Source organism: Crotalus tigris, unplaced genomic scaffold (genome assembly GCF_016545835.1).
Source record: "Crotalus tigris isolate CLP2741 ecotype Arizona unplaced genomic scaffold, ASM1654583v1 scf7180000017549.6302385, whole genome shotgun sequence".
NCBI classification, from domain to species: Eukaryota; Metazoa; Chordata; class Lepidosauria; order Squamata; family Viperidae; genus Crotalus; species Crotalus tigris.
This window is the reverse complement of record NW_024096467.1, coordinates 5746701-5771101: the sequence shown is the minus strand read 5'-3', so window position 1 is coordinate 5771101 and position 24401 is coordinate 5746701. Positions and strand designations below refer to the sequence as shown.

The following is a 24401-nucleotide window of genomic DNA, read 5'->3' as shown; positions in this document are numbered from 1 at the left end:
TGGTGATTGGGGTTCAAAAGATTTCTGACCACTAGGTGGCTACTTAACCAATCTTTGCTTCTGGCAAATAACTTCAGAGGTTTTTGATGTTTTCCACATTTGCAAAAAACAAAACCCCAAAACATTTGAATAGAGGCTATTATGAGGAAAAAAATAAGTTTTAATGCAATACACATAATCCTCAACTTACAATTGGGATCTCATTTAACTTAAATCTAGGCACTCACTCGACCAAACTCAATTTTATGATATTTTTTTTTATCATTAAGTGACTTCACAGTTGTTAAGTAAATACTGTGCTTGTAAGTTTGAACCTATTCTTCTGAATGGCCTTTTTTTTTGGCCAGAAAGTGTCAAAAACCATTGCAAATTGCAATTATATAATTGAGGGACTCTGCAAACAGTCCTGAGACAGTTGCAAGTGCCCAAAGTGAACATGGGGTATGGGAGGCTGAGTAATACAATATTTTATGACAGCCAGAAGTGCTTTAGGGACTGTAAAACAACAATTCTAGGCCTGCTGTAATTTCAAATGGTTGTTAAGCCACCTAGTTGTAAGTCAAGGATTATCTATATAGGTTCTTTACGATTTTCATTTCTCTTACAAATGACCAGCTGCTTCTAGTCTGACAGAATACTAAGCAACTAAAAAAATTAAATAGCATCAGAGTGAATGGATTTGTGCTTGAAATCTATTATGGCAGTGGTTCCCAAGTAGATACAGTGAACTTGGAAACATTTGCTTCTAAGAAATCCTTCATCTGGAAATGCCAAGTGCATTTCAAAATAGACTGGATTCCTATAAATCACTGAGCAAAGGCCATTGGCCATCCACTTTCTTTTCCATGTCAAACAGCTAATTTATTCTGTAATACGGTGGTAGAGGAAACAGGAAAAGAATGATGGCAAGGGAAAGGTTTTGTAATCTTTCTATCTCTAGGTATCTCCCTATATACTGACATCTGAAAATGTACTCTGTTCATTAGCAACAAAAACCCAGGGTAGATTCTGGAATATAGTCAGCAAGTAGATGTAAATTATATAGTCTTTGCAAATGCACTAATATAAAATGTGTTTTATTGGTTTGTTAAGATTAGAGTGTGTGGGGTATGCAATGTTCCTATGTCTTATTGGTTTGTTAAGATTAGAGTGTGTGGGGTATGCAATGTTCCTATGTCTTATTGATTCAATCTTCAAGAATAATGCTAAAAATCCAAAGACAGGTAGTCCTTGATTTACGACCACAATTTCCATTGCTAAGTTAAATGACTTTTGCTTCATTTTATGACACAGTTCTTGCTATAATTGTTAAGTGAATCCCTGCAGTTGTTAAGTGAATCTGGCTTCCCCTTTGACTTGGCTTTTCAGACGGTCACAAAAGGTGATCACATGACCCCGAGACGTGCAAGCATCATAAACAGGAGCCCGTTGCCAAGTCCAAATTTTGATCAGTTGACCATGGGGATGCTGCCATGATTGTAAGTGTGAAAAACGGTTATAAATTATTTTTCTCAGTGCCACAGTAACTTTGGATGCTCAATAAATGAACCGTTGTAAATCAAGGACTCCCTGTACATTGGATTCATTGGATTGTTGGGTGTTGTTGCTGACAGTGCAGTAGAACTGGCACAGTGTGTTTCTATGGTATATTTTCATGTTACTAACATTAAGGCAACAGTTCTAGCCTCCCTCCCCCTTTTTTATAGCCACCCCAAATAAAAAAAGAAGCAAAGAATCCAGTAAAGAGATGGGTTAATCTCTGCTTGTCAGGCAGAATATAAAAACTTTTTTTTTTAAAAAAAAATGACAAACTACAATTTCCATTGGTTGATATCATTCATTCATTCATTCATTCATTCATTCACCCACTTTACGTCTTCTGAATTATGTGATAGGAAACAGCTAGCAAACTCTACCAGACAGTCATCCGGAAATGCTTACTGAGAAAACAAGGAGCTTGTACTGATTACCTACTGCGTCCTGTTCTCAGTCATTTTTGAATGTTGGTCCACTGGGACTCAGAGAACTTGGAAAAGTTCACCAGAACATTTTGAGGGAAAGTATTTTGAACCAGAGCTCAGAGCTTTACTCCCCTGTCCCATTTTCAGGCATATCATCATTTACTAGTACATCCAAGTCTTGTAACAGTAATTTAGGCTTGTTTGTTACATCAGAATTGGAAATACATCTATCTCAAGTTGTGGTTCTCATTTTGGTTTGGAGGGCAAATGTCAAGAAAGGTAAGTTGCTCTTTGAATATAATTACTAGTGATAGACAGTCACAAAGAGATTGTCACAAATGAAAAGAAGAGAGAAGAGGGAGAATGAACAAGTTATTTATATACCAGTTTTAAGTGGAAGCTTTTTCATAGGCTTCTGCGAAAGGCGCCACAGATTATTACAACAAAATGATCCACTCAAGAATTAAAAATAGACTGAAATGATTTCCCATGAAAAGCTCAATTTGCACAAGCCATGATATCACTGTAGTCCAACACAGCATGATTCTCCCACCCCCAAATTATTTCAATTTTCTCTATAATGTTGGACATTGATTTAAACAGAGCTGACTATTTTGGACAGCCCTTTTTCAAATTTTTAAACCTTTCTTTTTTAATTCACAATGTTAAGTCTGCAAACTGCCCTGGATTCTATGGAGGGGTTGGATTTGATTAAAATAAATCCAAATTAATAAAACATGAGAAATCAATTATAGTTTATCTACTTGCAAATGAGTCAACAGGAAAGAAAAAGTGTTTGTGGGGTTGTTTTTGTTTTTTTTTTTTTATTTTATTTTTTTAATTTATGGTATAAATGTGTTAAATAGGAGAGAGAAATTATTTTCCTGGCTTTCAGATTTACATGCAGTAAAGAGTTAGATATAGTGAGTAAAAGAAAAAGCACAGTAATAACCTTGGTGCATCTATAATTTTAATCTTTTCCTTGAGTGGTACCCAGTGTAATTCACAACAGATTCAAAATAAAAGCTTTTTTGACTAGGTGCTTATTTTCTTCATAGTAAATGAGTTTGCCATCCTCCTGCTTTTAATTGTGCCATAAATAGGCCTGCAATTACAAACCAGATTTTGAATGGTGCAAATGTCACTAATTCTCTCTCCAGAAAACTTTCCCTACTACATATCTTGATAGACGTAGATGTAGAAATGGAAATAAAATATATACCCACCTTCTCACAATAAAATATTTTGCTAGCATAACCTATACTTGTGTTTTCATCAAATTCCATGAGGACTAGAAAAAACAGGCTCCAACTTATGTTTTTAAGAACTTTAGAAAGCATTGATGGATCAAACTGAAGGTGTATCTTTTCCAATTTACAGTTTTAATGGAGTGTCAAGTGCTTTTGAAATACTTTTGAAAGCTCACAACCTTGTATTTAAGACTAAGCTTCTTCCAAGCATCAGAAACATCTGGATACATCTTCCAAGCATGATCAGTAGGCATCAATATGATTTCATGTAATAGGTAATCCTATTTCAAACCACCTTACCCTGATGACCATCACCACATCACTGAGGAACAAATTTCATTGTGTAAAAAACTGCCAAATGAAAGCATATCTCCTTTGAATCCCACCACATTGTTTCATTAGATAATTGTGGGTTTCAATATGGGATGGAATTAAAAAACAAATTTTGTAATACCCAGTACATAATTTAACCATGAAAAGAAGAACCCAACTGAGGGATTCAGAGTCTTCAATACCATCAATCTTTCCTTCATTAAATAAATGCTATAGTGACATACAGTTCAGTTTAGTTAGGCTATATCGTAGATCACAGTTGGCAATTTTCCAAATTATTGTTCACTATCTGGAAACTATTAATATCGTTTATGGATAACTGGCAATTATTATGGCATTAAAATTTTTTTTACAAATTTTTATTTACTTACTACTTATTGTAAAGTACTTTTTGCTACAGAAAAGCAATGTATTAAATAAATAAATAAAAACCTTACTTATAATTTGCATCTGCACTATTCAATTCACACTCCTTCTGGAAGTATGATTAAAGATTTGTTTGTTTTAATTATCAATACCCCCTTATTGTGTTTGTGAAAATACTTGTGATAGTAACTAACTAAACTACCCTAACTAAAAACTAAACTAAACTAAATCCATTACACAGGGACAAATATACGTACAGGTATAGGAGAGGAAAAACTGCTACGGCAGAAGAAATACATAGAGATTTAATTTGCATAAATTGTAGGTACATAACCTCAAACCAAAAGTGGACTTATATTTTGGGGGGCATTATCTAGATACATCAAGAACATATATGCAAGTGCATCACAAAGGTAGGCATGATGGTGGCATGCAGACACCAAAATCATCAAAATTTGCAACCTGCAATAATACCTTTGGTTGAATTGCTCCAACGGTTACCTTCAGAATAATGGGATAAAGTCAAGAGATTGACACATGAACCACCGGCGCCAGATCCAAAAACAGTTATTCTTAGCGGGTCGCCCCCAAAGAACCCAATATTTTCACTAGTCCATCTCAAGGCCTGAATGAGATCAAGAAGGCCATAATTCCCTTTAGCTGCTTGGTCCCCAGTGCTCAAGAAACCTGCAAGTCAAAAGAAAAGAAAGAAAAGGGGAAAAAAAACATTAGAGCAGAAAAAATACTGTATATCAGATTACGGCAGCGTTGTTCTCATCAGGCCAACTGCTTTCAAATGTAACAGGAGTTAAGCACTATGTAAATACATTTTCTTCTTTATCCACTTTGCAACCAGTTACAAGTGACTCATCTTTCCCACTACAAATCCTTGGGTATTTATTGTAATAGCGCTATGCATTATAAATGACTACATGCATTATGCAGGCACTTTTGAAGAAGATAGGCTGATTTCAGTACGGAATGGCAGGCTAACTCACACTTCCCTTGCAATTTGTTTTACAGCACAGGGATGCCCTAAGTTGAAGCTCATTGGATATCATTTACATTTCCCATTGAGGGGACACTGGCAAGACCTGCCTGGCTGAGGTTGTTTTGTTTATTTATTTATTTACTTTTAAGATAATAAGGGGACGGATTTGGAAGAATAGAGCATCACTGTATCCTGTACATAAATTCATTTAAATTCATGACACAAACTTTCTTCCTGAGTCCAACCAGGGAACCCACCCATGTTGGTTGGTACAACATGCTGGATTCAGCCCCAGCTCCTGGCAATTTTTCTCATCCCCATATTGTGCAGCTTTCTGTAATTTAAAGGCTTCAATGAATGCCTTTAGCAAACTTTGCCTAAGACGCATAGAAAATTGCAAGCATTAATCTTTAACCTTATAGTTCATAACTCAAAGCCGAGAACTGGGATTAAATCCCTCAATTTTTCCAGAGGGCAAAAGTTCACAAGTTGCTTTAGAAAGACCAAGAGTCCATAAGCCTTTTATTAAGATTTTTTGTTCAAATAACATATTTCTGTTCATAACAGGGTTTAATTACAGAAACTGGGGAAACAACCTTTAATTATGATGAGAAGAAAAAAAATCCATTTTATCCATTAATAAAAAAATGAGTTGGCATATGAATGATAAGAATGATATCTTATTAAAAACTGTAATAAGAGAGGAAAACTGAGGTATTTTAGGGCTTTCTATGTTCTTGGGCTTAGGGAAGAAAATTGGTCTAATAAACTTGAGAACTTCAATGATACATAATTATGTCTATTAGCCCTAAGCAATTAAACCCTTTGGGAAAGTTTGTTTTATGATATTTATATCAAACTGGTAGATAAAACTTGCAAGTAAACAAGCATGTATAGCTGGTAAAACCTTTTCAGTTGAACAGAAGGAATTCATAGTTGTAATGCAAATGTCTCCAAAACTTATTTTCACACATGTGACATCTAAGAAACATTTGGAGATATCACAAGACACATTGATGTTTCTTTCCAGGTAAGAGAGGTATATTTTTAATGGCTTAAATCTTGAGAAATAATTACATCTCCCATCATTTTTATTTAGCATTGATTTGTTGTCTTATGTGCCACTCCATTTTGGAATTCTCTGAGTGACTTACAAATAACAACATAAAATTTAAGTATAAGAAAATCAGCAAAGTAAGCAACAACACCAAGGTTATGAGGTATCACCATTCAGACAGCAGAACCTATCTCTACATCTCTCTCCTTCCAACCTTGGAAGGAACCTCGGGTGTCTTCTAGTCCAACCCCTTGCTTAGGCAGGAAACCCTAAACCAGTGGTTCTCAACCTTTTTAATGCCGTGACCCCAACCGGTCATAAGTCGAGGACTACTCAACCGGTCGTAAGTCGAGGACTACTCAACTGGTGCAGCATCGTTTGCAGAATGGGACTTTTGGCGGGCTCAGCAGAGCAGAGACAGCCTGGACAATTCCTATTGGCTTTTGAAAGCCAATAGAATTAGATTCTATTCAAGAGAGTCTATGCTATTGGCTTTCAAAAGCCAACAGAATAAAAGGGAGTAGCACAGCTAAGGAAAAGGGGGAAAAAATGGCGGACTGTGTTGTTTGGCAACCCCTGTGAAATGGTCGTTCGACCCCAAATGGGGTCCCGACCCACAGGTTGAGAACCACTGCCCTAAACCAAGAATCAAGAACAACATGGTATGAATTGTCTGTTCTAATTGCTTTGTTGAGAAAAATGAAACTCCTACTTTGTTTTATTTTGTTGAACTGCATTGGAGTTGCCAACTACTCTGTGACTGAATCTGGATATTCTGCTTTGGATACAAAGCAATGTATGCTCTTTCACAGCTGGGTGCGTATTGAATACAGCATTCAGTTTTGTCATATACTGCCTGGCTCTGGAGGTCCATCAGTTAACCTTCTCCCTCTGGCTCCACTTGGAACACTTTGAAAGATGTCCTAAGAAGAGCACCACAATCATTATTTTGCTTGTCCCACATAGAGATGAAAGATGTCTGAAGAAATACATAGTAAAAGACCAAGAGTAAGATAAGTCTCAATAAAAGAAATGAAATAAACTTTTTACAGAAGCCTTAACAATCTGCTGAAAAAAAGCATAGAGAAGAATGATCCTGCAAATGGCCCTTTGAACTAGCAGGATGTTTTATTTTGGAAGTCTACCTTTGTTGAATAAATAAATGAGATTGGTGGCATAAAGTAGCCCCTTGGCTTTATTAAATTTATAATTCAATTACGAACAAGGAGTTCAACAATCTGTGTGGGATGTACTCAAATGCAATAGTTTCCAAGTGAACAGACTTTCTTAAGAGTTATAGAAAGGCATACCCAGTACAGATAGTCCTTGACTTACAACAGTTTGTTTAGTGACAGAAGTTACAACAGCACTGAAAAAGTGACTTATGACTGTTTTTCACACTTATGACTATTGCATGGTCACCTGATCAAAATTCAGATGCTTAGCAACTCATATTTATGACAGTTGCAGTATCCTGGGGTCATGTGATCCCCTTTTGTGACCTTCTGACAAGCAAAGTCAATGGGGAAACCAGGTTCACTTAACAACTGTTTTATTAGCTTAACAACTGCAGTGATTCACTTAACGACTGTGGCAAGAAAGGTCGTAAAATGGGACAAAATTCACTTAACTCTGTCTCTGCTTAGCAACAGAAATGTTGGGCTCAATTGTGGTCATAAGTTAAGGACTACCTGTAGTAGAGATTGGCAGGCAGGATAGGAATCAGTAAAAGAGGCAGACATTTTCATAAAAATATTGTTTTCTGATAATAAGATCAAGAGCACATAGAGTTATATACCATCCCATAGTGTTTTATATCACTCTCTGAGTGGTTTACAATATCAGCATATTGCCTTCAACAATCTGGATCATCATTTTACCGACCTTGGAAGAATGGAAGGCTGAGTGAACTTCGAGCTCCATCAGGATTGAACTCCAGGCTGTGGGCAGTGAATTAGCCTGCAATACTGCATTCTAACCACTGCACCACCAGGGTTCCTATAAGGTTGGTCAAGAACCCTTCAGCTCAACAATGGAAAGAGGTTCCAAGATGTTTCCTTTACTTTGTATTGAATCACAACCTCAACAAATCCTAGCAAACTTACTTTTCCTACTGCCCCCAAGGTTTCTCACTCCAGTCTAGGATCAACAGCTTTAAACCATTTTTTTAGTTAAACCAGTATTCTTCTCTTATTCCACCGCTGTTCTGTTGCAGCTTCGAGGTTTTGTCATTACTTCAGGGGGGAACCAGGCAACTAAATGAAGAGGACCTTGACTCAGATGGGAATTTGTAAACATGATGTACTCCTGAATAGATTTGGATTCTAGCTCCCCCCCTTTTTTTTTCAGTCCAGCTACAGTACAAAATAGAACATAGCTTCTCACCAGGAAGGTATGAGCAATATAATTCTACAGGTAATTTTTTCGGGTAAGTGAATTTAAGATTACAGCCTCAGCCATTATTCCTATAAAATAAGACTTTTGTATCAGAAAAGCGGCACATTGCATTCCTGCCTAGCACTCTTGAGACGAAAACATCTCAAGAAAACGCCCTGGATCTGACTATAGAGGAATTCTGTACAAATGTAAGAGCACTATAAAGTGAGCAGCATGTATAGGTACCTGCAACTTCATTGAAGTACTTCCTTACAACCTTAAAGGCCCCAACAGTGTTTATATTTGCTTGTATATTATTCTGAATAAAGAGCTTCTCCTGTGTCTCCATTTCTCTTAAGCCTCTCCATTTATCTTAAGTAATTTAGGTGAACAAGAACCTGTTTGATGGAGAACAGGTTGCTGCTGCAAACTCTGCAGCTTGAATATGAATTTCTTCAGGAGAATCTCATGCTTCATTCCCTTTCATTTTGTGGCGCTTGAAAGCCCAGAGGTCTATCCTGAGCGTGGCCTTTGAAACGTTTCTTCCTGAAGACCTTAGGATCCTCAGATCTAATGGGCCCTGAGCGCATGTCTTTTCATTATTAATTGGTTTCTGTGCAGCCAAATAGCGATGTAGAGACATCATTTCCAATGTGCTTGTACAGACCTCATGTCCCAGTGCAACCTACATCCATCATATCGATCTCCCTGCCTTCAGTTGCAAAAGTAACCTAGGAGAAACAGTCTTGCCTTCTTTTAACATTGGCCAAATTCCTTTCCCAGAGGATCTGTTGCCGAGCTTTCTGAACAAGCTGTTTCTTTTTTCCTAAGGGCTTTCCAGGAATTGCTTGGGCAGAAATATTCCCCATTACCAAAAATCAAAAACGGAGATCTGGGTGAGGGTGGATTGAAAAGATGGCATTGACAATTTGTCTAAATTGGTTTGGCAGTCCTATCGGCCCCTGAAATCCTACACTGGCAAATAATAGGCTCAAAGAAGCGGCACATGAAATTAAATAAATAATATTGCACTGGTGGATATTATCTGATACAACTTTCTTTGAAGAATGCCTTCAGAAAGGGGCAAATTATACCTTTCTTCCTCCAGCTGTTATTTGTCTGGGTCTCTTTCTCTCTTTCTGTCTTCATGAGCTTCTAGAACAGTCCTTCCCACAGGAACACACCTACCTTACCTTACCTTCATGCTATATTAGGCTGAGGTCAATTATATCTCTTCCTCAGCCGAACTACAGTTATTCCCAGAGCTGGCTCAACAACAAGCCAACATGATTATGAAGTATTTATGATTTCAAGAAGACAATCTTTTGAGGCTAAAAGCCAAGATCTTGCCTGACAGTATGTGGCAAATGTGAGGATTAAGTCTCAAAACATGAACTTTTGAACCAATCTTCCCCTCTGCCATTCAGGATCAATTCCTTTCCTCCCTGCCTCTAAGAAGCAGAATACAAATGTTGTCAGTGTGTTTTTCAGACCCCAGCAAGGTTTCTATATGTACAGTTGTTTCTGCAAGCCATTCTTTGTTACTTTCAAAACCAGATATAGTTTCATGTCTATGGAGATTCTCAATCATCCAGGTCATGGTTGTCCTAAAGGTGCTTTTTCAAATGGCAAGTAGATTTTCTTGATAACCAAGGAAGTCCAATTGCCTTTTGGAAAAGCATCTTTGAGAGAGATTTATCTCATAAACTGCACCATTGGTTGAGATCTGCCAAATGAGAGTTAGGAATTTGTTAAGAAAATTGTCTGTCTGTCTATCTATCTATAAATTTATTTATTTACTTGTTTAGAGATACTTCACCCTTCTTAACTGGCCATCTCTCTTTAGAGATAACAATCACTGCGTTTGGATTTGTGTGATGTGTGTGTGTGTGTGTGTGTGTGTGAGAGAGAGAGAGAGAGAGAGAGAGATACCAATCACTGCATTTGGATTTGTGTGATGTGTGTGTGTGTATGTGTGTGTGCGTGTGTGAGAGAGAGAGACAGAGAGAGAGAGAGAGACAGAGAGACCAATCACGGCATTTGGATTTGTGTGATATGTGTGTGTGTGTGTGCGTGTGTGTGTGTGTGTGTGTGAGAGAGAGAGATGTGGCCTATTATATCAACATCCACTCTGTGCACACAACAGTGGCAAAACCAGTTGCGGAGCAATGATGTATTGTAAGCATGATTTCTTTTGTCCAGTTACAGCCTTTTCATTTGTATTTAAACAGCTGCTTTAGAAAAGAGGCAGATTGCAAATGTAAATTCATGTACCCAGTTCAATTGTGTTCAGCTCCTAGAGCATTTCTAGATATAAGTAATTCATGCTGACTTATATAGGTTTTCCCAGAGCCACCTGAAAGATATTGCACTATAATGAATGAATACAAAAGGGGGGAAAGAATCACCCTGTCCACTGAGCAAACTCTTCAGATACAGTCCATAGCAGTATTTCTGTCTCTGTGGATAAAATGCAGAAGCTCTACTCCCCCTCCATACATGCACTTTAAAGAAACTTAGCAACAAATTTGTCTTTTATCAAAAGTCTTGCCATGTTGGTGGTTGCTCAGCTTACGGCTATTTCAATTTTCACTTAAAGAGAATGGGAATCGCTTTTCATAAAGCAGGGGAGTAGATAAAGCATTGATTCAATTTCAACCTCTCTCATTTTTAAAAAACAACTTCACAGACATAGAAGATTTAACAGAAGTGTGCAGTGGATGGAAATCATGCTGCTTATCCCTGTTGCTAGCAGAGAGAGATAGTAATGATACTAGTGATTTCAAACTCAGTGCTTAAAAAAGTGTCTGATCTCATATGAATCTGCATATGTGTTGAAACCTCCTTCCAGAGGCGTCTGCCAGGGGTGGTGTCCTTAAAAAAATTAAGCTGTTTTTGCAACCACATGACACAAGTCTCATCTGTTAAAATGTGCATTGAACGTGACACATGTATGTTTTTTAAAAAACCCATGGCTTTAATTGTGGAGGTTGCAACTTGACTTTTTTGGCATCTCCTCCACTGTTATTTATTTGTCCTTCTGAAGTTTTGCTTGGTCCTCCCCAGTTTATGGGTTCAGTGGTTGCCTTTTCCCTGATGGTCCACAAATCATAGATTAAATTTCCTAAAGAGACACAGACATGAGCCATCTTCCATCTTTTATGATGGAAGTGATATGTTCTCTAATGCTCCTCCTTGGTGTCTTCTGTGATGTCATCCTAAATATGTTTACATATAAAGTTGTGCATGCTGCAAAAATACAGAATAGAATACAGAATACAAAGTTGGAAGAGAACATGAGAATTTTCTAATCCAACATCCTGCTCGAACAAGAGATCCTATACCATTTTGGACAAATAGCTATACATTCTTTTCTTCAAAAATTCCAAATATGGAGCACCCACAGCTCCAGAGAGTAAGCTATTCCACTGTATTGGTTCAAGGAGAGTAAGGTTGGGGCTATTCAAATTCCTTGAAGGCATACAGTATGCTTCTTGGATCCCATCAAATGTCATTCTTTAATAGGTAAGACCTGGAGCAGGACAGGCAAAAAGAAAGGGAGAGAGATAATCTCCAACAATTAGGTGCAAGGCTATGTATCATTTTGTAGGTGATGACCAGCACCTCGAGCTATATCCCAGAGCTTCCTGGTATGAGTGAAGTTGGTAAAACAGGGATATTACATGGATATCCCATCATATGGTTTGCCCATTACAGCTTGCACTGAGGCATTGTGGACCAATACTGACTTGTAGAAGTGCCTCTTGGTCTAGGAACGGGCAAAATTGGCACTTACCACTTGGATATGAAAGAATGAGAAACAGATGGTTGGGGAGTAGACCCAAGGATACTGTTTACTTCTTTAAGAGTGAAAGGAATAAACACTTCTTAATAAGTGAGCAAGACAGAGCCTCAATCACCTCAACTAGATTTGTATGGTCCAGGGGTAGGCAACCGTGGCTCTTTTATGACTCGTGGACTTCAACTCCCAGAATTCCTGAGCCAGCAGCTGGCTCAGGAATTCTGGGAGTTGAAGTCCACGAGTCATAAAAGAGCCACGGTTGCCTACCCCTGGTATAGTCAGACTCCAAACTCTGAGTGGATCAGTAACTCTGGATTCATTCTTCATTTTTCTTTAATGGTGTTCTCGATGTCTCTTCTGCTGTTTCAACTCCTATTGCTATACCTATCTCCTATTGAGAACACTATTTTAAAGCAGCCTGTTGAAACCAATTTTCTCTTTCTTTCATTTCCTCTCTAATTCTCCATAATAATTTAAGCAAATATAAGATGTCAAACAGTACTCCCATATTCAGAAAGGAAGGGAGAGAAAATGAGAAAGAAGTGAGACTGAGAAAGGTTTCGATTCCATTCCAGTTAATTGAAGTTAGAGTAATTCCTGCTACATGTATGCGAATTACACATTGGTGCCCTTCAATTAAGGAATAATAGTCATGAAAAGTAATTTATACTCATAGATTAAATCTCACCTATGAAATATTACCAATTAACTCAAGGTAGGCCTCTGGAGTACTAGCAAGTAATTTAGGAAGGATCTCATTGCATTGGTTTCCCTTTCTATCTGATACTTTTCTTCTCTACGTGCTCAGAGACAACATTCAGTTTCCCATAGAAACATTAAGTGGCATGCATTATATAGCATCTGTTTTCTAAATAGGTATAAGCTACACATTTATTTGGTTCAAACAAGCATACAAAAAGCATAATACCAAATTGGAAATCTAACTGCTTAATGGTCAGCAAGTAAAGCAATCAGTCATATATCTCAGACCATCGAGAGGTCAAGCATGTCATCAGTCTTCCCGTTCACTGTCAGGTCCACCGTATTGCCCTACCATTCTGTTGAAGGGGGAGAGGAAGGCCTGCTGGCATTTTTTGCAGGTTTTCACTTTTGCTGTAACTGCTTGAGAATTAGGGAAGGGATTGTCTCAGGAGATGGAAGAGGCTCCTTCCCAGCTAGTTGCAGCCTGTTTCCAAGGCTGACATGGCCTGAGAGTGACCGGTTATCTACCCAGCACCTTAGCATTCTCAAAACAGCCTTGCAGTATCACATTGACTGCCGATGGGCTGATCAGCTGGGTTGGGTTTGGGAAAATGAAAGAATTGCTTTGTGCTTTGCGTGGGACCTTCAGACTCCACCTGACTTTTCTGCAACCACTTTTTCTCAGTAAAAGTTCTTTTGATTCAACTCAATGGAGTCAAGAGTTTTGCTTTCCTGAGGGACCAGCTGGGGCAGGTCCTTACACCCACAAGAGATCTAAGTCCAGCCCACATTGAATTCAATTGACTCTTATCTACCACCAATTTGCTTTGACCGTTAGTACTTTGGATTCTTGTAGAGAGCTTATGCTTGCAATAAACTTTTGTATTCATCTGAACTGCTTGGATTTCCTGATTTCTCATATTTGAGACTGCCAAGTTCATTCACTTGGTTTTCTGAGATGAAAAGGATACTTAACCTACAGTGCAATTCCTTCTCCCTTCCTGAGGTTTCAGTTCCTTTTGAATAAACTATATCCTTTAGCTGCTATAACTGTATTGTGGGAATCATCCCACCATATCTTTGTTATACTTATTAAATCATATTTATCTTCCAATATTAAGAATTCAAGCTCATTTTATTTAGTTTCCAAACTTCCCTTCTGTTGGTTTCACTATATCACAATATAGACAGTGCTCTATGTGAGATGATGACAACTGTAAATAACAAAAAAAAAAAATGTCACTGAAAAAGAATGACAGATATACTGGCTATTATCTAGATATCATCGTAAGAAGTGGTTGAATCTATCTTTCAGTTTAGACTATGGATCTTACAGAAGCATTTCCCCATCTTGCTGGAAAAAAGCTTTCCTCCTATAGCTGAAAATACTTCAAAAATGATATAGCCAATATACTCATGAAATTTTAACCCTGTTAACACAGCACCCCATATCATTAAAGCTAACGTCATACTGGCTGGTGAATAAAATACAAAATCCATTGGTACTAATTTGCCCCAAACAGATGGCACACCAATTAAGTTTCTAATGGCAGTTCTGTGGAAGGCCTATTAAGTCTTTTCCCAGGTTGCCTTGATTAATTGTCCAGCCTTTACTCTTCCTGGATTATACCAAATGATAGGCACAGGTTATTGTATTGCTTCTTCTATAGAATTTTTATCCATTTCCTTGTCTGAAAGGTCCCTTCCAATTGTTCTGTTCTATTCTATTCTATTCTATTCTATTCTATTCTATTCTATTCTATTCTATTCTATTCTATTCTATTCCATCCCATCCCATCCCATCCCATAAATAAGAAAGCATTCATCTAAAAAAACTTTTGTTTTGATTTGGAGTACAAGAAATATGTCAGGCTCAGTACTAGATAAGGCTCAAAGTCATTCAAGTGGGGTGGGGACCTTTTTCTCTTGTGCTAATTCTCTGTTAGATCCCTCCTCCTGACTATGATAGGATATCCTAACGGCAGGATAATACATGAAGATATATGAAGGAAACTCTGGTTTCACCAAATGTAGGAGCAGGATAGCCAGAGCTGGGTGTGGAGTTAAGAGAGGAATTAGCCTGAAGTCATACTCCCACAAAGGAACTAACTCTAACCCCTCTTGAATTCTGTTCACTCTTATCTAGCACCAATTTAGTATTGACAGTTGACTAAATTTTTGTGTATAGGCATGAGCAATCAATTGGCTTAACTGGAATTTAACATGAAGAAACAAAAAGAAGGAATAAAAGATAGCAAGAAGAGAGAAACTGGACAGGAATGCGAAAAAGAAACACCCCCCCCCACAAAACTAGATTATCTTAAAGAGATTCTAAAAAAAAAAATCCTTTAAAACAGCGGTTCTCAACCTATGGGTCGTGACCCCATTTGAGGTCGATCGACCATTTCACGGGGGTCGCCAAGCAAGGCTGTCCGCCATTTTTTCCCCTTTTCCGGTGGGTGCCTTACCTCCCTTGGGCTGGGTTGGCTGGTGGCCCAGCCGGTGGTCGTCCTGCTTCATCTCTGCCACTTGCCAGCTACGCCTCGGCCGGCACAGGGGGCGGCACCATGCATGCACGGCGCTCCCGGGTAGGGAAAGTCCTCGACTTACGACCAGTTGGGTAGTCCTCAACTTATGACCAGTTTAATCCTTGACTTACGACCGGTTTAGTCCTCGACTTACGACCAGTTGGGGGTCGCGGCATTAAAAAGGTTGAGAACCACTGCTTTAAAACAAGTTCCCATATGAAGAAAATGGAATATTAACATGAACACTACATAATATTAATATTGATAATATCAATAGACATTTGTGTAATGCTTCAAAGTATATTAAGTATATACTCTGAAGCACTACACAAATGTCCATTGATATTAAGCATGCATTTTTTGAGATATAACTTTTACATCAGTCCAAACAATGAAGGTAGGAGATCAAAGAATCTTGAGAGTTGGAAAGGGCGTTTAGGCTACTGACTCCAAATTAAAATAGACCCCTTGGATGGCAGGCCAGTCTCTGGCGAAGACATCCAGTAAAGGGAAACCACCAGTTCTGCAATCATTGGTTCGTTCCCCTGTCCATCTGCTCTCACTATCAGAATATTTTCTGCAAAGTTCAACCAGAGTTTCCTTCATATATCTTCATGTATTATCCTGCCGTTAGGATTGATAGGCAACAAATTTTGCCACTGATAAATAATATAAAGATACAGTTTGATCTTGTGAAATTCTTTGGCAAAAAAGGCTTGGGTTTCCTAGGAAACTCCAGCTTGTGAGCTGTATCTAAGTTCCCAATAAATAACAACTGTCAATAATCTAGTGCCACACTCCTACTTTTTTAAATGATATATTTTTTAAACTGTGGATAGACCTTAACCTTAGTAGTAGATTTTTGACTATATAACACATTTATTTTAATTATGACTGTCAGTAAAACTTTATAATAAGGAATGTAAAATAATAACCTTAGCCTCTCATCTAAAACTGCTGTTCTCTACATCAGTTAAAAGGGGGGTGGGGGAACCCTGAGAACTGAGATTATGCAAATGGAAGCTAATTGCATTCCAGTTTTAAAATAATTATTATTTTGTATGTTTCTTAAGGCAAGATGTGTATCTTATTATTTCAAATAAAAACCATTTGAAGTTGTAGTCTGACAAATTATGCAGAGTATTAATGTCAGCCTTATCAGGTAAACCAATCAGAAAACATGGACAGATGAGCTAATTCTACTTGTAAAGTACTTGTAAAGCTACATTAACAGAATCTTACAAATCTGAAACTACAATTCTCCTACCATCATCTTTATAGCCCAATAACTTAGGGAGGGTCCTGTCTGTGTCTCTTGCTCTGATCACTATGGGCTACACTGCCTCTTATCTGACCATTTCCTAAGCAGCATCTCATTGTCCCCCCTCTCTCAGTCATTCCACATAACATTACATTTAAAGAAGTTCTTTGGGCTTATTGGTTTTAATATAAAGAAACCTCCTAATTTTAATTTACGCAGCATAATGTAATTATTTACGGTGGATGGATGGATGGATGGATGAATGAATGAATGAATGAATGGAGTGAGGGAGGGAGGGAGGGAAGGAAGGATATAAGTAATTAAACTCTCTTATGTAGTAGGAACACATAGCTAAGAGCTATTTGTAAGTAAAATAATAGCTCGGTGCTTATTTATTTAGCATATGGCATCCACAGAGGTCATGCAATTATTAATATACAAATTTAGAGGTCATGCAATCATTGATACACAAATTTAATTTTTAAAGTATCAGCACATATAGATTAGATAATAATGATGATGATAATAATAATAATGATGATGATAATAATAATAATAATAATAATAATAATATCTGTAATACCATTAAACATCCACATCTGCCTATCCCAGATCCTTGGTAAGGACTTGATAGGTTGACAAAAATGCCAAATCCAGTCTGAACATCTGGCTGACTATATCCAATCCCCTACTCAGGCAGAAAACCCTATACCAGTGGTGGCGAACCTATGGCATGGGTGCCAGAGGTGGCATTCAGAGCCTTCTCTGTGGGCACGTGCGCCATCGCCCCAATCCTAGGCCTTCAGCTGGGTTTTATAAAACCTTTTCGCTTTAGGCCTCCGCCGCCATGTGCAAAAAAAAAAGAGAAAAAGGTTCAATCAGTCAATTTCAACTTCTCGTGGAAAAAAAAGATTTGTAAAGTTGGAATTGATTGATTGATCTTTTTAGTCCCACCCAGGCTGCCGTTACCACTGCAGTCACGCCCACACAATGGGCCATACCCACACGGCACTCGACGATGCATAAGTAGGTTTTGGGTTGCAGTTTGGGCACTCAATCTCTTAAAGGTTCGCCATCACTGCCCTATACCATTTCAGACAATATGATGATAGATAGATAGATAGATGATAGATAGATAGATAGATAGATAGATAGATAGATAGATAGATAGATAGATAGATAGATAGGCAGGCAGGCAGGCAGGCAGGCAGGCAGGCAGGCAGATTGACAGACAATACAATATGGGAGATAAAATATTAAATTAAGATAAAACCATAATAAAATCACTATGATATGGAGCCATAAAATTGCAATGGATGTCATAGTTTGATATTTAAGGAAGCTAACCATTTAGATCAGGGGTTCTCAACCTTGGCAACTTTAAGACTTGTGGACTTCAAAGCTGGCTGAGGAATTCTGGGAGTTGAAGTCCACAAGTCTTAAAGTTGCCAAGGTTGAGAACCCCTGATTTAGATGCTTCTGATGTGCTGTGCTGAGATCATCCCAGGTGCCTTGAAATTTCCCGAGGAGACATTCTTGAACTAAGTGCAGTGCTGATAGAGGAAAAAAGTCCAAGACTTTTAAAGAAGTAAGCACTGATTAACACTATTTTATTGAGCAAGTGATGGCTTCATATTCCCTCCTGCCAACTAAGACATTAGGTGAAAAATCTTGACAGCTTCATCTACTGCTTTTTATTAACAGAAACTACCCAGAACATGAATTAAATAACCATAGTAATTTAAAATACATTTTCTCTCAAAATACACATTTTTAAATCTGCAGATTTGTGCATCTGCAGAAGCATTTTGTTACTTTTCTGGTAACTCACTGAGAACTATTGTGAAGCATATTTCAAATTTTCATTTTGGAACGAGGGAAGCAATTTGGTCTGGAATTAATTCACAAATCTGAAATTAATCATACCTTGCCAGCCTGACATTTGCTGGTCTCATTAGCCTAACCTTTAGTGGAACCAAATATTCAGCTTCTGGTAGGCACACTGCTGGCAATCTCTTTAAAATATGTCATTTAATCTAAAGTCTGTTTCCAAAATGTGTACATCTCAGTTATGGAGTGGGGATTAGCATCTAGCCAATTTTGACTAACCTCTAAAGATTAAGCAACTTGGATCTTATTCAATGTCTTATTCAAGATTGAGTAAGAGATTATATAACTACTAGATTTAAATTAAAGTGGGGAATTGGAAAAAAAAAATCCTGGGAAATGCTAATGGCAAATCATGTAGATATAGGTGCTGGAAAACAATGTAACATGTCATACTGTAGGGGTCAAATTTATATGTATATTTAACAAAGTTCTTTAAAAGAAAAGGACAAAAAACTCCACAGAGACTTTTAATGAAGAATGTTTGGGGTTCAATCTCTGAGCTAAGAAAAAATATATCAGAGGAATCCTTGAAGAAACTTGGTAAAGATATTAAATCAGATAAATCATGACATTCAATATAAGGTAGCTTCCAATATTTCAGACTTTGTCAATTCAAGATTAAATTTTTTGCTTGAGATTTTCTGTATACAGTATATTCACTACAAGCAAAATGAATGCTGGTATCACTGCTACTAATTCTAATTCCTGGTTTAAAGTATCAATCACTGGTTATATTAACTTGGAAGTGGTAAGGTTGACAAAGCATGGAGTTTTACTTGTAACTTGTTGGAATTCCTCATACAAAATGAGACAAAGTACAGATTAGGTGAGACCTGGCTCAAAAACAGTAACTGTTTTTGAGTGGACTATCACTTAAACATGAGTCAGCAGTGTGCAGCAGCAGCCAAAAAAGCTAATACAATCCTTGGTTGTATAAACAGAGGCATAGATTCAAAATCACGTGAAGTATTAGTATTGTTTTATAAAGCCTTAGTAAGGCCACATCTGGAATACTGCACTCAGTTTTGGTGACCACATTACAAAAAAAGATGTTGAGTCTTTGGAAAAAGTGCAAAGAAGAGCAACTAAGATGATTAAAGGCCCGGGACTAAAACATATGAAGAATGGTTGCAGGATTTGGGAACGGCCAGTCTAGACAAAAGAAGGACTATGGGGGAAATGATAGCAGTATTCTAGTATTTGAGAAGCTGCCAAAAGGAGCAGAGGGTCAATTTATTTTCCAAAGCACCAGAAGGCAAGACAAGAAACAATGGATGGAAACTAATCAAAAAGTGAAGCAACCTGGAATTAAGGAGAAATTTCCTAACAGTGAGGACAATTAACCATTGCCTTCAGATGTTGTGGATGCTTCATCACTTGAGGTTTTTAAGAAGAGACTGGACAATCACTTGTCTGAAATGAGCAGGGGGCTGGACTAGAAGACTTTCCTTCCAGCTCTATTCTGATTGATTGATTGATTGATTGATTGATTGAAATTTCACTGGTTCTGATAGTGTCCTGTTGTCAAGATGCAGGATTCTTTCAAATTATCAACTATACAGTTTTTTGGCTTGGCTCAAATATTTGAAACACAATTCAGAAATGTTGGATTAATAATAGTTGATCCCAATATTTGGGCTAGTTAATTTTGGCAACAAGTGATTTTATATTTTTAAATGAAAAAGCCTATCACAAATTTGCTATTGCCGAAACTGTTGTATGAGTGATTCTTAGTGGCAGTTAGCATAAAACAAAGCCTGATATTTGAGAACACCCACGCAACATAAAAGGAACAGCATCTCTTTGCTTGGGATCCATTGTAATTTTATTAAATTGTTCCATAAATATTTTCCCTATACATTTTGTACCAAAATCCTTCAGCATTTCATTTCAGCAGGATTAAAGGTTTAAGGAGAAGTGGGTACTTGTTTGGAAAGAAATCATTTATTATTTCCCATTCAATCTTCCTGCACATATTTATGGCATCAAATTATGCAGAGGTGCCATATAGGTGATGAATTCATCAAGGCAATAGTCTGCTTCATCCATTTTTATATATTTGTAACAGTGGCCTTTGGTATTAACTAAATAAAAATGAATGCTTTCATCTACACATCCTTTTATATTAAATATATTCTGTTCCCTAGAAATACAAGCTACTATAGGAACAAAAATCCCCACTATGTTAGAAGTTATAGATAATACGGTTTAGGACATTATTTCACAAAGTGTATTGGCATTCTCAAGGGTGATTTTTTAAAAAATATCAAATATTTGATATTTGTAGAAATATTTTAAAGAAGACCCTTGAGGAAGCTTATTTAAAATATTTAAAGAAGGATCTTATTTAAGGAAGGCCCAAATCTTAAGGTAATAGGCTTTCAGATTATTTTACAGCTAAATAAAAAAAACATTTGGACCGAGAAATAGCATTTCAAATGAAGTGTTGGTTACTAAGTACTTGCTGAATATAAGAGGAAATACAGTAAATCATAGAAAGCAAAAATATTTCATTCTGGTTAATTTTCTCCTCTCCTTTCCTACTCTTTGTGCCAGAAGTTTGTGTATTAACTAATGAAAATTAGTTTTGTCAAAGGTTAAATTCCCAATAGGACTGCTGATCTGTTTTGCTATCTCCCAACTAAGAGCCTGAACAATGCAATGCACATTACCCAAGGGGGTTAACAGAGATAAATTTTACTTTTGTTTCCTATTTATTCTACACAAATATCTTTATTTAATAAATGTATGAAGAAAGAAAGAAAGAAAGAAAGAAAGAAAGAAAGAAAGAAAGAAAGAAAGAAAGAAGCAAAGTAAATAGACAAAAAATTGTCATGCTGTTGGTGTCAACATCCAGCTTGAGAATCCAACTAAAACTCCAGGTTTATTCCATCTCTGAAAATCTGACTGTTTATTGAATACACTGCATGGTTATGTTGAAGCAAAACTAACTCTGAGGTTCCAACACCAATTCATACTCTTAAACAATAGTTTTCCCAGCCAAATCCTTAGAGTCTTATGTAGTCCATATAAATACATTCACTTTGTTATTGGAACTGTCTGCTTCACATCCGCACCTGTTCTGGTGTCCTTGAAAAGGCTTCAGGCTCTCACAATCGTCAGCTGAATCATAGAAGTTTTGTTTCTCCATGTAACCCATTTGAAAGTAACAACTCCCCCCTTTAATCTAAAGGCAACTTGAAACGCAGAGGCATGTAGTTGCTAAAGTTTCATCCCTTGGATTGTTATGATAGCTTTCAACACTCAGTTTCATTTCTTTCTTTTTTAAAAAAATCCCCTCCTTAGCATTCAAATCATTAACATTGAAAATGAGTTTTTGACCTGAATGTTTAATAATGGACCAGAACACAGAACATTTTATATTCTTATATGAGTTACATTCATAAAATGCTGAATGAGGTCAAAAACCTAGATGTTGCATTTATTTGTTTAGCATACACTTCAGTCAGGTTTTTTAAATTTGTTTAGTTTGTGAGCCCTACACTGATCTCTGATTCAATGTATCATGCAAACTTAGAATATGGGGTTAATTCAGTGTATTATGTGGACACAAAAGATGGATTGGCAAGGAGAATGAATTAAGGATTTGAGCTCTATTCATCTCACACATGGTCTCTCTTGTCACTCAGCATCAGATCTCTCCACAGGGATCTCAAATAGGCACACAGAATTGAATGTGTTTGTTCCATTCCCTACATTTATTTTGTGGATTTTAACTGAACAGAAATGGCCCATTCATGAGTCAATGTGAATCTCCACTATGAGACTTTGAAATGGAAATCAATAGCAGCTGTATCTAGCTTGCCTCTCTTTGGAGCAGAATGGAAGAAAAGTTCAGGAAAGGAATAGCAATGTTTCAAAATGGCTCTCCGTCTATTAGCTGCTCTACCAATGCCAGTTTATTTATGCTTTCAAGCTTTCAGGCACCAGTCAAGACATCAATAGTCTGAAGAGACAATGTAAGGTTGGGTATAAAATTTGACAATTAATCCCCAGCCCCCATTGACAATCCAGTAAGATACCATGGTTGATGGTAGGCAAAAGTCATCAAGAGATTCAAAATGACAACGAGGAGTGCTTTATTGTGAGATCTATGTTTACACCCAAAAAGCTAATACTGTGCATGGGACCAGGACTATACAAATAGCAAAATGTATAACAAATATTCTTCAATGACTTTTTGGTGTTGACTTTACTTCTACTACGAAGGGAATGAAATGGTTGTCCATGTTCCATAAGAAGCACAGACGTGGAGAATAAATGACAACCAGGGAGACAGTGGGAATGCTTAAGGCAGAGTTTCAAGGCTAAAGTTTTGGGACTCAGCACTCAAAAGGACTTCAAAAGGAGCAACAAAAACTATTAAGAATACTCCACTTCTGCAGACTTCAGCAGAACCAATCTTGTGAGCAGCCAGACATCTATATATCTACACATTTTATTTTAAATATATACATTATCGCCTTCTACAACAAAATGGCTTTTATTCCCAACTCAGTATATCAGCATCAAGGCAGCAGAAGGCAACTCCACTTTTATTGCTACAGTTATTATGAGGTTATGATTTAAGTAAGCTTATAGACTAGTACTACACATGTTTTGACTGTCTGTTCAAAATAAATTCTGGAATAACAAACAGCTTTTGGTTAGTCCAATTCTGGGTTCTTATGGAGCAGGAACGCAGAAGCCACTATGAGGCAAGAAAGATAGTAGTTAAGCAAAATAAATGTTAGTAAAACTCCCAGCCCCAAGATTATGATGAATGGAGCTCAACTGATCTTAGAATTTAGAATAACAGAGTTGGAAGGGACCTTGTTGGTCTAGTCCAACCCCCCTGCCCAAGCTGGAGACCTTATATCATTTCTGACAGTTGGCTGTCCAGTCTCTTCTTGAAAACTTCCAGTGATAAAGCTTCCACAACTTTTGAAGGCAAGTTATTCCATTGGTCTGATAGTTCTATTTGAAAGGGAACCTGTGTTTAGGAGCTAAATCAACTCATGAGATTGAAAAATGTTACTGGAGCTATATCCTGAGTGTACCAAGTTTTACATTCCACAGTTCAAAGGTCATTAGACTTTTGAAGGCCAAGGGTAAGACTTAATAGTTCTACCCCTGATCCCCTTAACCCTGCCAAAAGGTTAAGATCAAATCATACTAACTTATAATGCTGAGCTGGGACAGAGTTGTTTTTAGACTTTCCTAGCTTTTGTTCTCTCTTATGAAATGTGCATTTTATACCTACCACAACTATTTTAATGTGTTCCCCATGTCAGACTGGAGAGAAACTGTGCTGTCAGTTTTCATCAGTCATGTTGGAAAAGAACAGTGAAACTTGAGAATTACCTGGGGAGAATCATTTACTTATTTTGCAGTTTACTGTAAATCACATTTGAATAAATTTGCTCTGATAAAACATAGGCTTGTACAAAAATTGCATCTTTTTTTTCCTGGATTTTGCATTAGAAAAAAGGTAAAATTGTTTACAAAATAGGATATATTAAGAAGATTGTGTATCAAAAGAAGTATACTATAGTATAGGTAATTGAGTGAAGACTGAGATCTTACTGGGAAATACGGCATAAAATGCATAGATTTTATCAGCTTTAAAATTACAAGGTGATAGGGAAACAAGGGAGAATGCAATACGAGATGCTGAACAAAACTGAACTTACCATAATCAACCTGACTTGAAAATTCAGGAACTGAATCTAGAACCAGCTGAATAGCTCAACCACAAACACTCTCTCAGCCTTCTCCTCCTGTGTATCCTAACCATCTGGGCTTAAATAGTGCACTGCACAGATCGATAGTTTTTTTGAAACACAGGCAAACAGACACAATAACAAAGGACAAAGACAAGCAA

The 24401-nt window shown here is 37.2% G+C and overlaps 1 protein-coding gene across 5 annotated transcripts in view; it reads right to left on the bottom strand.

The window, feature by feature from the left end:
- Nucleotides 1-24401, bottom strand: part of NLGN1 (neuroligin 1) — a 554754-nt gene that overhangs the window by 8244 nt on the left and 522109 nt on the right. For 3 of the 5 annotated variants that reach the window (XM_039338307.1, XM_039338296.1, XM_039338327.1), the window contains one exon: nucleotides 4385-4597. In XM_039338307.1, coding sequence (XP_039194241.1) covers nucleotides 4385-4597 — 213 coding nt within the window. The remainder of the gene's footprint in view (nucleotides 1-4384; nucleotides 4598-24401) is intronic. The other 2 variants (XM_039338317.1, XM_039338336.1) reach the window with 1 other exon arrangement.